The sequence below is a fragment of the Chelonoidis abingdonii genome, chromosome 16 (assembly GCF_003597395.2).
Source record: "Chelonoidis abingdonii isolate Lonesome George chromosome 16, CheloAbing_2.0, whole genome shotgun sequence".
Taxonomy (NCBI): domain Eukaryota; kingdom Metazoa; phylum Chordata; order Testudines; family Testudinidae; genus Chelonoidis; species Chelonoidis abingdonii.
This window is the reverse complement of record NC_133784.1, coordinates 689,637-705,287: the sequence shown is the minus strand read 5'-3', so window position 1 is coordinate 705,287 and position 15,651 is coordinate 689,637. Positions and strand designations below refer to the sequence as shown.

The following is a 15,651-nucleotide window of genomic DNA, read 5'->3' as shown; positions in this document are numbered from 1 at the left end:
GAAGTGAACATTGTTATTTTATGGCAAATTTGAGCTGATGTTCACACAATTATAGTGAATTTTACATCCAGTGAATTTTGATCGACAGGATATGGGACACCCCACCCTTTGCTAATAGGGGAGAATACCACATGCCACTAGGTATTTCTTCAAAGCTGCAAAACCAATACTTCTCTGACCCTTCCATTAAATACCAGTGTCTGGGCCACCCAAGTTGTAGTAGGCATTTGCTTCAGAGACATGCCTAAGGCTTTGTGAATGCCATCCTACAAATAAAGATGGAGTCACTCATCCATCGTTTATGTATTTATGTATTTAATATTTACTGTTTCTAATTGTGTTTCCACCTTTGGAACCTGAAGGTAGCATACGTTCCCATATTGATAAATGTCTCACAGTGTTGTGTGGACACATTCACATTGCTTGAGTAGGGTACGTGACAGATTGGACCCCCTCTTCTAGGATGCCAAGTGATATACTGAGGTTTCACTGAGCTCCACCAGCCTAGATTCCCTCTCCCTATTTTGCTGAATTAGGCTCTCCAGCCTCTTGCAGCACACATACAGGTAGAGCCACATCCAGATGCACACAGAGACTGAAGTCAGCTCTGCGTGAGAGGATTCACCCAACACTCATGTGCACATCCCCTTTGCGGAATAAACCCAAAATAATACTGTCTTGCGCTGTATAGAAAGATCTTCACAGTGCAAGCGCGTAAAAATTTGCCCTCTCCCTCAATGTAAAGAGAGAGATGCTCAACTTCTTACACTCTACCCCACTCAGAAATTGCACAAACTGGGTTTAGTAATAAACAAAACAACTTTATTAACTATGAAAGGCAGATTTTAAGTCATTATAAGGGATAATAGCAAACAGAACAAAGAAGATTATGAGCAAATGAAACAAAACACACATAATAAGTTTAAGATCTTAAAGAGACTGGTTTCAAGAAGTAATTTCTAAACCTAAATGTTATTTTAGGCAAGTTGCAGAGTTTCTGTAGCTAGAGTTTGTTATTTCTTTTTACAGACTGGACCTGTCTCAGTCTGGACTCACCCCTGCCTTTCCCCTCAGGTTAGTTCCTTTGTCCCTTCAGGTACTTTCAGCAGGCTTTCTGCTTTGGTAGGCAATGGAGGAGAGTCCTGTTTGCTTTACTCCCAAGCCTTAAATTAGATTTACATAAGGCAGGAATCTTTTGTTTCCCAGTCTTGATCTCCCCCTCCTTTTAATGGAAAATCACTAGAAGTCCAAAATGGTGCTTAGTACCAGGTGACAGGACCACCTGACCTGGTAGTGTTACACCTCTCAGGAAGGAGCGAGATTAGTATCTTTAAAGTTTTAGTGTTTCTTCCTAATGGCCCATCAAGGCTTTGATGGCTGGTTGTCTGGTGGATGTCTCCCAAATACACACCCAGTTGTAATTGTTACGTAGTCAATATTCCTAACGTTGGATACAGAAATGATACATGCATACAAATTGGATAATCACATTTAGTAAATTATAACCTGTCCAGTGGTACCTTACAAGACCCATCGTGTATAAATATATATCTTACTTAGGCCATATGCATATCATAATCATATTTCAATGAAGAATATGGAGTGTCATGCCACAGGGTACATTACAAAGGGGCTAGATTGCTAGGATTTTAATTAATTAGTTAATGAATTTTTTTTTCTATAAATACAACTTTAAAGTATTTTGTAAATAAACTGTATATTGTATTGGGCCAAATCCTGACAACATCTAACTTCAAAGGGGATTGTGTTTTGGCCTGTACGAGAAACAAAGTGAGGCAAATTGTTATCTCACCAACCTTGATGTTAGCAATGGAAGGAAAGTACTAATATTTGCAGAAAGAATGAAGATGGTTGCTGTGACTGTGAGGTCAGGGTCTCTGCGTGATGTTCTTAGCGCTCACTTTCCACTTGGCATCTTCATGCTCCATAAAACCTTGTATTGTCAATGAGGGGTCAGTAAGATTCAGTCAACAATATGAGTCATTGCAAATGCCCCAGTGCTCTAGCTTCCATTACAAGTTAAAGGGGCAACTCTGGAGACCCAAAAGCCTTTGTATATCCAGAGAACAGGTCCAGCCAAATATACACAGCAGCCACCCAGGTTTGCCCTGTATATTACACTGTTAGGTTACTTCAAACATGTTATAAAGAGGATTTAGGACTGAGGAGGCACTTGCTGTGGCGAGGTGACGACTCACCGCTGCAGCACCTCCTGCTGGTTGTCCAGGGAATTAGTGCTCCGCCCTTCAGAGAGCCCTCTTTAGGCCAGTGTCTCACCTACCTTGGCCCCCATGTCCCTCCCAGACCCCAGTGCCCTTCTAGGTTAGGGTTTTTCCCCCTGGCAGTAACCCCTCAGTCTGGGTCTCCCCTCCCAGGGGAACTCCCAACCCCTACCCCTCCCTTGCCTCAGTGGCTATTGCCTGTCACGATCTAGCCCCTGCTCACTGGGGCGGACTGCAGTCTATAAACCGCTCATCATTGGCAAGTAGGGTTTGGACCAGCTGCCTCTGCTTATTCCTGGGCTGCACTTCTGCAACCCTAGTACCCGCTTGTGGGCCCTTAATTCAGCCTGCAGCCTGGGGCTTAGCTAGGCTGGAGCTCCCCAGCTCCCTCTGCCCTTCCCCAGCACTGCTCCACCCTAGATATCCTTCTCAGCTTCCCAGGCAGCCAGGTCCTCCTCTCTGTAGGGAGCTAGAGAGAGTGTGTCCCTCAGCCCTTTCATAGGGCTAGCTGGGGCCTGACTGGGATGTGGCCCCAGCTGTGGCTGCTTCTCCCAATCAGCCTGGCTTTTCCCTGCCACAGCCCACTGCAGGGCTGCTTTTAACTCCTTCCGGGCCAGAGCGAGGTGACCAGGGCTGGCTTTAGGCCAGTTCTCCTGATTCCCCAGAATCAGGCCCCATGCTTAAGAGGGTCCCGCGCCTAACAGGGCCCTGCTCCAGGAGTCTTCATGTCATTTCGGCGGTGGGGGGTCCTGTGGTGCCGCTGAAGACCCGGAGCGGATCCCCTGCCGCCGAAGTGCCACCGAAGCCCCGGACCACCGCCGGGTATTCGAATTGGGCCCTGCGGGTCATAAAGCTGGTCCTGACAGCAGTCATTGTCTTTTCTTAAACTCATAGACTTTAAGATCAGAAGGCGCCATCATGATCTGACCTCCTGCATATTGCAGGCCACAAGACCTCACCCACCCACTCCTGTAATAGACCCCTAACCTCTGGCTGAGTTATTGAAGTCCTCAAAACATGATTTAAAGACTTCAAGATACAGAGAATACACCATTTACACTAGTTTAAACCTGCAAGTGACCCAGGCCCCGTACTGCAGAGAGAGGCAAAAAAAGAACCCAGCGTCTCTGCCAGTCTGACCTGGAGGAAAATTCGTTCCCCACGCCAAATATGGTAGTCAGACCTTGATCATGTGAGCAAGACCCACCAGCCAGACACTTGGGAAAGGATTCTCTTTTGTAATTCAGAGCCCTCCCCTTCTAGGTCCCATCCCCAGCCACCAGCAGCAATGGACCCAGACTGTTACCACTAAGTCCTTTTGTCTAGGGAACTCATTGGCTGTGATGTTGTTAGAACTTTTTCTCACTTACCAAGCTGGGGTGGGCTTTGAATCGATGGATGGCAAAAACTTGGTGTTCCATAACCCCCAAGCCATCCAAATTCCTGGCCTGATCCATCGCTTCTGATTATTGCTATGCAACAAACATGAAACTCCATCGTCAATTAAAACAAGGAGGGAGAGGAAATGCAATTCTCCGGCCTGCTAGATTATTGTACAACGTGAAAGAACTCTGTAATAATTTCCTGCAAGGTCGTCTGGTCAATTTATACTGCATTTGTAAGTTGTTGTGTATTTAAAAAATTAATGAAAGATTTAATTATAGCAGTGTTGCCACTGACCTTTTCCGAAATGACTTCATCGTAAATCTGCAGGCGTTTCAGAACTGTTTTCTAGGTTTCTAATAATTTGCTCTCAAATTAATGACATTCAGCCCCGCAATGAAAGCATAACCTAATTTCTGTAACAGAAGGGATTGGGATGGGATTTGTGGTTCCTTAGCAGTCGCTTAATTGAGAGCTGAGAATGATGGTGGTTGAGTCGACCCTCTTGTGTTCGCTGGGAATCCACAGGAATTTTAACTGTTTACTTTGAGGCAGGAAAACTAAATCTGTCATGTCTATGGACAGTAAATTATTGCTTTATGGCCCAGAGTGGAGAATACTTGTTAAAGTGTACTTAGTCAGAAAAGTGCCTCTGTCTAAATGCCATCTGGGCTCCCGTATTTATTGCTTCTCAATGACATCCAGATAAGACCTGCTCAGATGGGAAATCTAAAGATGGCTTTTCATATTGACTTTCCAAAGTAGGTTCTTGAAAACCAAGCGCTCATCTTTCATCTTTTTCCAACCCAGCTACCAATTAAGGGGCTGCAGTTATGTCCTGATTGACAATGTTATTGGGGATGTGTGAGAGAGAATGAAGAGTTCACTTTGTTCTGCTTTATCTGTATTGCCTCTAGACAGTTAGCCATATTTAGGGGAAAAAAAACAAAAAACCAAATTCCCTAATTTAGTGAGTAAAGTAACCAGATACAAGACAGACACACTCATGGAGCTGTTCTGTTGAATGGAAAAGGGCAGGTAACTCAGGCCTGGTCTATTAGGTGAACATAAGGCTGTCGTAGCTTCCTACTCAGATTTGAACCTTAGCGTTCTTAACCTGAGTAGCTAGCATAAACTCCTCTAAGCTTAATTACCAGCTTAGATCTGATATCGCTGCCACCAGCCAAAATTTCCAGTGTTTGGCTCACTCTGGTCTCCTTAAAACCTTCCCTGGGGAACCCCCAAGACTCAGATGCCCTGAGTCTACAACAAAGGGAAATAACCCACTTCCCTTCCCCCTCTTTACCTCCCCCAGATTTTCCCGCTTCAATTCCTTGAAACACAAACCCAGAGAGATTAAGAGTCTCTCCCCCTCACCCAGAGGCTATGCAGATTCACCTAGTCAAGCTAACACAAAGAGATTTCCCCTCCCTTCGTTCCTTAGCCTTAACCAGAGAAAAACTCAAACAGGTTTTAAAAAGAAAGCTTTATATAAAAAGAAAGAAAAAGACATAAAAATATTCTCTGTATCAAGGTGACAATAATACAGGATCAATTGCTTAAAAGAAAAATGAATAAACAGCCTTATTCAAAAAGAACCTAGGAGAGCTGGGGGCACAGCAGGACTCCCAGCAGGGAGTTGCATGTGATGCTGAGAGCCCAGGCTTTCAGCCCCCACCCTAGCTCCTCGTAAGTTGGTAGAAGCACTCTTGGTGAGGCTGTGCCCTGCCAGCTGAAAGAGGGGTAGTGCGGACATGAACCACTGTAATAACTGCGGTGGCAGTAATTCGACCTGAAGTAGGGTGACTTAAGTTTGTAGTGTAGACATGCCCTCTGTGTACAGACTTCCAAGCTGGAGACAGAAAAATAACCCCCAGCTACGTCTCTGCATATCCCTTTCTTCAGCCCTGACTTTATTTCCAAAAATACAAACTCAGAACAATGACAAATCAATTCCAACGACTCGGGCCTTTCCAGTGTCAGACAACAGAGAGAAGAGAGGACATGCCCTCTCCCTAATGATAACCTCCCATTCACCTTCCTTTCATAACCCCACTTAGATCAGCTGCATGCTAGACAGGTATCTGGTAACTCACTACATACCAGAGCACCTTTAAACCTTGTCCCAGTGCTGTGGTTGCTTTCCTGGCCATAATCACACTTTAAAATAAATGCTTAGTCTTTCTGATGCCAAATTGAGCTATTTTATGAACCACTACAGAAGCTCGTGTTCTAGAGTATCTAGTAGGGGTGCTCACCCCTTGCAGCCGCTGCCAGGGCAGGGACTGTTCCCTACAATGTTCTCTTGAGCCTACTTTCACACATCCCACTTGGATGGGGCTTTCCCCATTTCCCTTGGGAATGGATTCTTTTGATAGTCTCCTACAATTCCTTGTCCTTAGTTACTCTAAAAGTAGTTCATACCCTCTGTCTTCAAATGAATCACAGAAATGTAGGGCTGGATTGGACATCGAGATGTCAAGTAGTCCATCCCTCCATGCTGAGGCGGGACCACTAGAAATGCAGCCTTCACCATGTTGATGGGTTTGTACATCAGAAAAGGGCTGTAAGTATCTTGGTGGGACGTATTACCGGTCACTGTATTATTGTCAGAGTGGAGATACAGCAGCTTTGTTTGCCTACTTGCTGCTCATAACATCGAGGGCTGGATCATGATAGTTTATCAGCATTAAGAAGCTTTTTATTAAAAAAAAACAAAACAGTTCTTATAAAAATCAGTTGACCCAGAACCATGTCAGCATCACAGAGGGAAACATCCCTTACAGTTCATATTGCTCTAATTACATTTAGTGTAGTATTGTTTCCTTCTAAATTATAGCAATTATATAAGAGTAGCTAACGCTTTGTGCTTTTAGAATGCTAATATATTCCCTTCCACTTCGGAAACCTTGTTTTTTCCATTAATTGTCATTACCATGCAAGCATTTCAATGTTTTTCTTTTTGTTCAGAAAGCAAGTGGCTCTGGTGAGGTTTGTTTCTGAAGAAAGGCCAGCGCAGCCTGCTGCTTTCCCTGCTGTGTAGTCCGCTAATGTTAGTGCAGAGGGAGACCCTGGTGGCTCATCTTGAGACAGCTCTTATGCCCCTTTTCTGGCCAGTCGCTATTTCTTGGTTTCTCTAGCCATGTTGTCTGTTGGGTTCAAGCAAGTGTTTATTTCTCTGTTGATGATGTTGTAGCATCGTATCCACCTGGCTACCTCCTTTCATGCCAATCTCCTTACAGGTTGTGATGGACAGGCCTGGATTCATCTGGAAACTGCCTCTAGCTCAGCAGGGTGTCATGTAACTTCCTTATTTTCTTCCCATAGGAATTTATTTGGTGGTGGCTCCCCCTCCCTTGCTCCTTCTGGGCAGGGTCACCAGGGCAGCTTGGAAGGAAAATTCGAAGCACTTATGGGCTAGATGATTGGCGACTCCCAAGAAATAACACAAACACACAATATAGTCAAGAGAGCAATTGTATTAAATGGGAAATAAATATAACAGAACAAGGTAAAACACTGTTTTCAGGGTCACCAGTGCCCACGCTGATAATACCCATGACATTCCCCAGTCACATGACCTGATATAGCAAGAGAAAAATGCACTGTTCTCCTGGTTCGTAGTGGCCTTTGATAACCTATGACAATGTATCTCCTGTAGCATCAATAAGCAACTAGGCTGCCTAAGTTCAATCCAGCCCAAAAGACGTGCATGTTGGATAAGATGGTAAGTCCCTCTACAGGTTAAATAGGCAGTTGGTAATAAAATCATCAAACCTCTATTCCCTGGCTTGAGGACACAGTTCAGGGAATAGGGGTCTTCCAAGCAGTTCCCCTGACTGTCTTAACTAAAAGATGGTGCACTCACCACTCCACTGATGATCCACAGGTTCAGAGATGAATCCAAACTCCTCCACAACTGCATAGGGGCTGGCAGTTGCAGTTGGCAGGTGTCCCCTTCACACAGAAATCAGGCTGCTTCTGTTCTCAAGATGCAGGGATCAGGTGCAGATTATACTAACTATCCTGAAAATGCTGACTCCTGATCTCCTACCCTAGAGCTCAGATACAATCGGAGCAGGTGGGCAGCCCTGGACTAGCAGCACGAGCAGCACATGCCTCGTGGTAACTTATTTTATCAAGGGAGCTGAAAGACTAACTCAGCTTGACTGGGCACGGAGTTTTCCCAACAAAGCTCTATCAACTGGGAGTTACCTGGAAGAGGGAAAGGAAGAAGTTTAGGGATATTGCTACCACGTTTCCAGGGGCGAGTTCTCAGGGAGATCCTGCATGCAGGCCGGGGACTCACCCTCAACAAGCCCTCACAGGTGCTGTTTTCTAATTTTCCCTGGGGTGCTCAATCTCTGCTCAGCCTCAGGCCCTGCCCCCACCATGCCTCTTCCCGCCCCCACCCCGCCCCCATCTCCAGCCCACTCCACCCCTTCCTCCACCATTCCTGCCCCGCCTCTTTACAAGATGCAGAGATCAGGTGCAGATTATACTAACTATCCTGAAAATCCTAACTCCTGATCTCCTTGAGTCCAGTCCCCAGTAATTTTTTTCCATGCATGCTCCAGCCCTGATTTTTTTCAGAATGGCTTTTTCCCTCTCACAGTGCTCTCGGGCTTTTGCTTGTCAATCACTTGACTCTAACCACCTGCTTTCTCTCCGACACTGCTCCTCCTCTGAGCAGGCATCTTCCTGTCACACCCCTGAGCTGTGGGGGCCCTCTCACTCTAAATAATGGCTCTCCTCTCTCTCCCCCTATTTGTTGCCTATCAACCTCTGAGTAGGGTGACCAGATAGCAAAGGCAAAAAATCGGGACAGGGGATTGGGGGGGTGGTGGTAATTGGCATCTATATAAGACAAAGCCCCAAATATCAGGACTTTCCTTATAAAATCGGGACATCTGGTCACCCTGCCGCTGAGCCTGCCCTTGATTCCCCCCCTTCGTCCTGGGGGCAGTGTGCCGCTCTTTGACTTACTAGCACACAGAGACCCAGGATCCAAGGTAAGCTCTTTGGGGGCGGGAGTTTACAGTTCAATGAAATAGACCCCCCGGGCCAGTCCCTCAGCTGGTGTAAATCAGCATCGCTTTGTGGGAGTCAATGGGACTAGGCCACTAGCCCGGAGGGGCTGGCTCACTAAATGGAGTGACATTTCCATCCTCTAACCCTCCTTTGCCTCATTTAAATCACCCGTATCAAATCCAGTGGGAACCAGGTTTAGAGGAAAAGCGACACAGTTGATTCAGTAGAATATCTTGGCCACTAGCTAAGCCCATACACAGAACGCAGTTCCTGAATACAGAGCTGGTGGGCATGAAGCTGCTGCTGCCGGAGCTGCTCAGTGTGCGGCCGATGTTGCCATTCATGGACATGAAGCTGTTTTACAGTAGCCAGTCAGGGAAATTAAACTAACCTGCTGGGTGCCAAAAAGCAGTCAGCTCAGAAAGGTTCGAGTTCCCCAGAGCCTAGGGGCTCCTCCGCCTGGCTCAGGCTCAGGCTGTGCCTGGCTCTAGCACATGTCACCAAAGTGGATGTGAATGAGGGGAGATCATTGCCCCATGTTCCTCGAGACTCCACACCAGAACCGAGCAGGTGGGAATAGGAATGTACTATCCAGAGGGCAGGTACAGCACACACACTTGCCCTGCGCGTCGAGGTACTGGGGGAGGGATTGTATAAATCCAATGGCACAATCCCTTCTGAAGCTGCCCCTGGGGTAATGCAGCTCCTCACTCCCTGTAATAGAGGTCTCCGTCCCTCTCTGGCCCTTCACCATCCATGCCACTAATCCTGTGTGCTGCACCGCTCCGTACGTTTGCATTTCCACAGCACTGTAAGCTTGCATAGCACCTTGCAGTCAGAGGAGAGGTAAAGCCACGAGCCTTTAGGAGTTTACAATCTAGGGTAAGATGAGGCAGAGCAAGGGATGGTGGCAAACACTGGAGAGGTTGGGATGAGGGTTACATCCATAAGGTTACAGTGCTATGTAGGTTAGGAATGTTTGTGTCTTGAGGGTCGCACTCTCTTGATCTTTGTTTTTCTTCTCCTCTCACTGTGAGACTTGCAAATCATCTTGCAATTTCCCCTCTTTTTTTTATATATAAAAGAATTTTACACCCCCCCCCCCCAAGCTCATGAATAGCCTGGTTGAATTTTAGGTTGGTGAAAGATGTGGTGTGTTGGAAAAATACTTCCCTCTCCTTCCTATCAACCCTCTAGCTAAGGTGATACTGTGACACCTGTTTGTAGTTGAATATTGGAAATGAAGTAGGTTTAACAAATCATATCTACATGCATTTAAAAACCTATAAATTATTGTTGATTTCTAAGATCTTTTTCTTCTTCATCTGAGACTCTGCTTTGGGGAGAACAAGCTGCTCGTATTGGCTTGTTCTGATGATGCATTGATTTGCTCCATCACCTTTATTTCATTTTCTTTTCCCTCTGTGAGACTGTAGCTTTGTTTATGGCTGTTAAAGTGGTCAACTGATATCTGTCCCCCATCTCCCTGCACCATGCACCTTGTTGGAAATATGGTTCCAGCCAGCTGAAAAGTTGCTTCTTATGGAGAAAAGAACCGTTGGCGTGAGGAGTAAGAAGTAGTTGCTTGATTGAAAGGCAGTTTCCCTGCAGCTAGCTGAATGATTCCAGATGAATGGAGCCTTTTGTGTAGATACCTGATGTTATTTATTAATTAAAGGCGGTTTTGTTGTGAGTTGTTTCTTTGTAAAAGATGTGAGCTTCTGCCAAGTAAACGCTCTTAGTGTTTATCACACAGGAGGACAGCACAGAATGTTTAGCATCGAGACGGTTGGCCTCACGTTGGCCCTGATCTTGGAAGCACTTAGGCATGTGCGTGATTTTATGGGTATGAGGAAAGATGGCCCTGTGGGGAAGGTACTGCACTGGGCTTCAAGAAACCTGGCTTCGAATTCAAGCCAACACAGAGATGTCTGGTACTGCCTTGGGCAGAGTGCTTAGTCTGGAGTTTAATGTTCATTGGCCTTCCTGACAATCCCAGCCCTAACGTCTCTGTGCCTCAGTACCCAGTCCTGTGCTGTAACCCATTGTCTGTCCTGTCTATCTAGAATGCACACTCTTCTGCTCCTACTGTATGCCTGGGACTGCATGGCATCTGGCACAAACAGGCCCCAGTGTTGATTGGGGCATCTAGCGACAAGTCCACTAGCTTGGGGGTACATCATGAACGAGACATTTCCTTTCTTGGCCAGATCAGCCATAGATGTGGGTCACTGAATCATTGGTAATGATCAGCCTGCTCAAAAGAATTACCAGAAAAGGAAGTTCCTGCCCTGTGGTGGAAAATGATTATCGCGTGAACTAATTAGGAGATGGTAGTTTGCTGTCTTTGCAGGCCCTCATCTTGTATCATGTTTACCAAGCCCGACTTCCAGAAGCTGGTGCTGGATGACAGGGGATGGATCACCTGATGTTTTCCCTGTTCTGTTCATTCCCTTTGAAGCATCTAGTAATAGCCACTGTCAGAAGACAGGTTACTGGGCTGGATGGACCATAAGTCTGATCCAGTATGGCACTTCTTATGTTCTAAGCACCTCCATCATGTTGGTCTCTATTTTCATTTCATTCTTTGCTGCATAGTGATTTTTTTAACATTTGGGTTCTCTCTCCTTTTTTTGTACAGTCAGAATATTTAACACCAGTGAGAACATGTCATCTCAGAAAAGACCCAATCGTATAAATACATGTATAACTGTATTCACCTGAGTAATTCCACTGGCTTTAATGGGGCTACTCGTTACTATAATTATTTATATGACAGGAGTGTCTAAAAGCCACAGCTAACATCAGGCCCCCATTATGCCAGGTGCTATACAGACATACAGGAGTATATCCATTGTGTATCCATTGCAGTCTAATAAGGCAGGATACACAAAGGGACAGAGAGCAGGATACCACGTACAAGCAGATGATTGGAAGCTGAGGGACAGGAAGGTAAAGGCTTAGGGTTCAAAAAAGAACTAGATAAATCCATGGAGGACAGATCCATCAATGGCTATTAGCCAGGATGACGTCCCTAGCCTTTGTTTGCCAGAAGCTATGAATGAGCGACAGGCGATGGATCACTTGATGATCACTTGTTCTGTTTATTGCCTCTGGGGCATCTGGCATTGGGCACTGTCGGAAGACAGGATACTGGGCTAGATGGAACTTTGGTCTGACCCAGTATGGCTGTTCTTATGTTCTTTCCTTGTAATGTGTTCTGGGATTCAATGTTAGTTTCCACCCTTGGTTCACTTTTGTATGGAGGCTCTGTATTTCCATGGCTGACTGTGTGTATGCCTTTCTCTCTTTTCCAATGTTCAGAATTTTTGGCCACTTCAGTCTCCGCTCTGAATGGCAGCTGGTCAAAGTGGACTACAAATCCATCTTCAGCAGGAGGTGCAACAAAGAGGACTACCAGACCTGGCACCTGCACAATCAGGTACCATTGACTCCCTACGCAGCCTTTTATGGGGCACAACACTGCCTTTGAAGCTCAGAGTATTTGTGGGTAGGAGCCTATCACGTTCTGTTCTTTAGAGAGGGAAGGATCTAGTATTCATCAAATCAGTGAGGCGATTCTGACCTATAGATATAGATATCATATATCTAGATATAATAGATATCACATATTTTAAATAGTTCCTCCTGATGCTTCCAGAATGGTATTAAATCTCAGTTAGACTCAACTTGTGCTTTGGAATGCACGGAGAGCATAGTGAAACACACTGAGCTGGATTCTCATTTGCCCTAAGGTCCCTTGCCACCACTCTGGCTGTGTAATAAGGGCCTGTAATGTCATGTACTCCCATGCTAAGGCCCCCTTACACTGCCAGAGATGTATAAAGGGGCCTTAGTGTAAACAGGAATCTGGCCCAGTTAGATAAACTAACCTAACATCATTGGATCAGTCACTCAAGAGACACCAACAAGGGAATTCTGTCAGCTGAGAGTTGTGAACCCAGGAGAAAGGGTAAAGAGCTCCATCTCCATGCCAGTGTACTTTTAAACTTGTAACAGTGTTTAGAAATTCCATTCCACTAGCATGTGCTGTTCCTCATTGCTGGTTTAAACTCAGGTCTTGGAGTTCTGGAGTCTATTTCTGGCTTCATCACTCACTCAGGCAAGTCATTTCCCGTTTCTATGCCTCCATTTCCCCATCTGTAAAATGTATGTAAAAGTATCTACTTATCTCACAGAAGTTTGGAAGTCTCTCAGGAGTTCTTTGCTCAAAGAGGACAGAGAAGACCATATTATTATTTTATTATATGTATATAAACTTTCTCGTCTGTAATCACCTGCCTTATTATCACATTAGGGTCATTTGGGGCCTTGGGAAGCCAATGGGAGTTAATGCAGTCCTGTCCTTCGGGGAGTTGTTTGTAGGGTTGGGGTCCTTGGCAAAATGACCACGCTGTGATGTCACAGTCCTTTCCGTTGTGATGAAGTGACACTACAAACACTGAAACTGTGATGTCACTGAACGGAATCAGCAAGAGAAGATGCATTAGAAGTGAGTGTCATGGAACCTGGAATATATTGGGTGGATAGAGCCATGACACAGAACGACTAAAACTAATGCAAAATGAAGCAAGGGGAAAGTATCTGCTAATCTAGCTGGGCAAACTGATTGGACCCCTTTTAGTCCCTCTCAGGTGCACTTCAGGTTTCACTATCTTCATCCTGCCTTTCTTAGACTGCATCTCTGGGCTGACCCCCTTCTCCTTGCCATCTTACCAGCTGCTTTAACATGATAGGGCCAACTCTGTTTGGTACCTGGAAGCCCTTTTCTTCTGGGTTCCTGTGACAGCATCTGATCAAAGTGTCTCAAACTCAGCTTCTTCAAAACAAAGCATTATGTATTCACCTAAAGGAACATAGCATGCAGTGCAAAGGGGGAGGCCAGAGAAAGTCTATATGCGTGGGCCTGACCTACACTGCAGTCTGCATGCAAATTCTTGCGAGTTCCATTCAGCCTGGTTACCTCCATCTCTGACTTGGGAGAGATGGCTGGCTTGCTGCAGTTTCCGTATCTTTCTGCCTGAGCCTCATCTCCAGCAACAGCTTTCTTTAATTTAACTCGGTGCAGTCAGGCATGATAATATCAAACAGGTAAAGCATGATCTGTATAAAAAGTAATGCATATAACTAACTCCCTTGTTCTTCATACCATGGGATCATCTAGGCAATCAGTAATCACGAGAAAGATAAGGAATGTAATTGTGCATTTTGGTTTGGGTTGGTTTGTTTTGGGATTTTTATTTTTTTAGCTCAGACAAGTTTTTTCAACCTAAGAGAAAAGATGATTGATGAAAGATGATTGATGGTATCTGGTCGAACTTTCCTTCAAACTTCCTCCCTCAGTGCTTTAGAAAACCTCAGTATTAATCCCCTACACAGCGCTTGAAGAAAATGATCAAGTGCTACAAGGCAGTAAGGGGTAGTGGGAAGAGGAGGAGACAGAACTCCTGGGTTCTACTCTGAGCTTTGTCGCTGACTCTGTGCGTGACCTTAGACAATGCACTCGATGATGCATGACTTTTGCCGTATGCAAAACAGAAATAATCATTCTGTTTCAGTAACAGGCAAGTCACAAGGGGGCAGCTGGTGGGAGACTTTGATAAAGTTAGTGTAGGGGGAGGTTTATGAAGCTGTAAATGGGAGTTAGGAATCTGGGAGACATGATCTGAAGTTTGTACAGAGGAGGTTTTTAAATGTGTAAATGGGAATTAAGTACTAGCCCCTCCTGACTTTCAAAGAGCGCTTAACGGCCCAAATCTTCCCCCAAGATGCTTTAATATCCTGCTGTATAGTAATAGTGGTGGGGCAAAGACTAGAAATCCTCCATGTTCTTCTCTTCTTTCTAATCCACGATGGTTCCGCTGCCAAAGGGTGAGCCTTGCGTCATGGGAGAGAGGAAGATCTATAAGAAACGCAAGCCTGGAGCCCAGTGTGCCCTGGGTCGAGACTACTCCAGAACCGTTGTATCAGAACCTTGTGTCTGTGCCGAATGGGACTTTGAGTGGTAAGTATTCTGGCCCATTATGACTCGTGTTCCTGCTGCTGTTGGTTCTGTGCCTGTTCCAATCCAGCTGGCTCGATGTATATGGAATTCCAAGGGTGGACTGCGCAGTGGCTAAGGGATTTATTTTGCAGATCATTCTAACGAAGGAGTTTCCCCTCCAAAGGGTGCCCCTATAGGTAAGGAATTTCAGCCTCACTTGACTTCTGTAGCCACTTGAGGCTGCATCGTGGAAAACAGGGCAATGATTTTCATTTTAGCCTGGGAAACTGTTATTGCTTTTCAGCAAGATTTTATTAAGAAATGTCACCAGCAAAAGCCAGATCGGCCTTTTTTCACACATATCCCTCCCCCATGTAGTGTGGGCCTGTCAGAAGTCACAGGCTGCTTTGCATAAATACTGATGTTTTGAGGTAATGCCACTGTAAATTCCAAATTGCTCTGAGGTTTTTTAAAAAACCCTGATGTTGCTCATACATTTGGGGACAGTATCCGTGTCTGGGATTTCTGCAGGAGGATTCTAAGGGGTGACTAAGAACAGCTGATTCTCAAAAGGGTGGGGGTACACACAAGGTTTGGGGGGGCATGCACAAACACCCAGCAGTTCAGATGAATCCCTGATCTACCTGCACCTCTTGGACAGCTAAACTAGGCTGGGAATGCAACAAGAAGAAGTTGTCTTGGAAAGATGTTTTCATTTCCTGTGTTCATTTAAGTAGGCAGGACCAAATCCTCAGCTGGTGAAAATCCACCTAAATTCAGTGAGGACTTCTTAGGCTGGATTCCATTCAGGTCGCCTGCATGACATCTGTGGAGCTGTGCCAATATATGCTAGCTGAGGATCTGATCCACAGGTTTTTTTTCAAGACTTCCTGATACAGCTTTGGCTGGGACCTGGACATGCATCAGGTGCAGCCAAAATGAGAAAAAAATGAGAAGAAAGATAGCTGCCTTTTCCTGAATATCATTAGT

General features: G+C 45.4%; 1 protein-coding gene across 1 annotated transcript in view; it reads left to right on the top strand.

Moving 5' to 3' along the window:
- Nucleotides 1-15,651, top strand: part of LOC116838098 (VPS10 domain-containing receptor SorCS3) — a 513,373-nt gene that overhangs the window by 447,250 nt on the left and 50,472 nt on the right. The window contains exons 15-16 of the mRNA XM_032803097.2: nucleotides 11,982-12,099; nucleotides 14,549-14,682. Of these exons, the coding sequence (XP_032658988.1) occupies nucleotides 11,982-12,099; nucleotides 14,549-14,682 (252 nt within the window). The remainder of the gene's footprint in view (nucleotides 1-11,981; nucleotides 12,100-14,548; nucleotides 14,683-15,651) is intronic.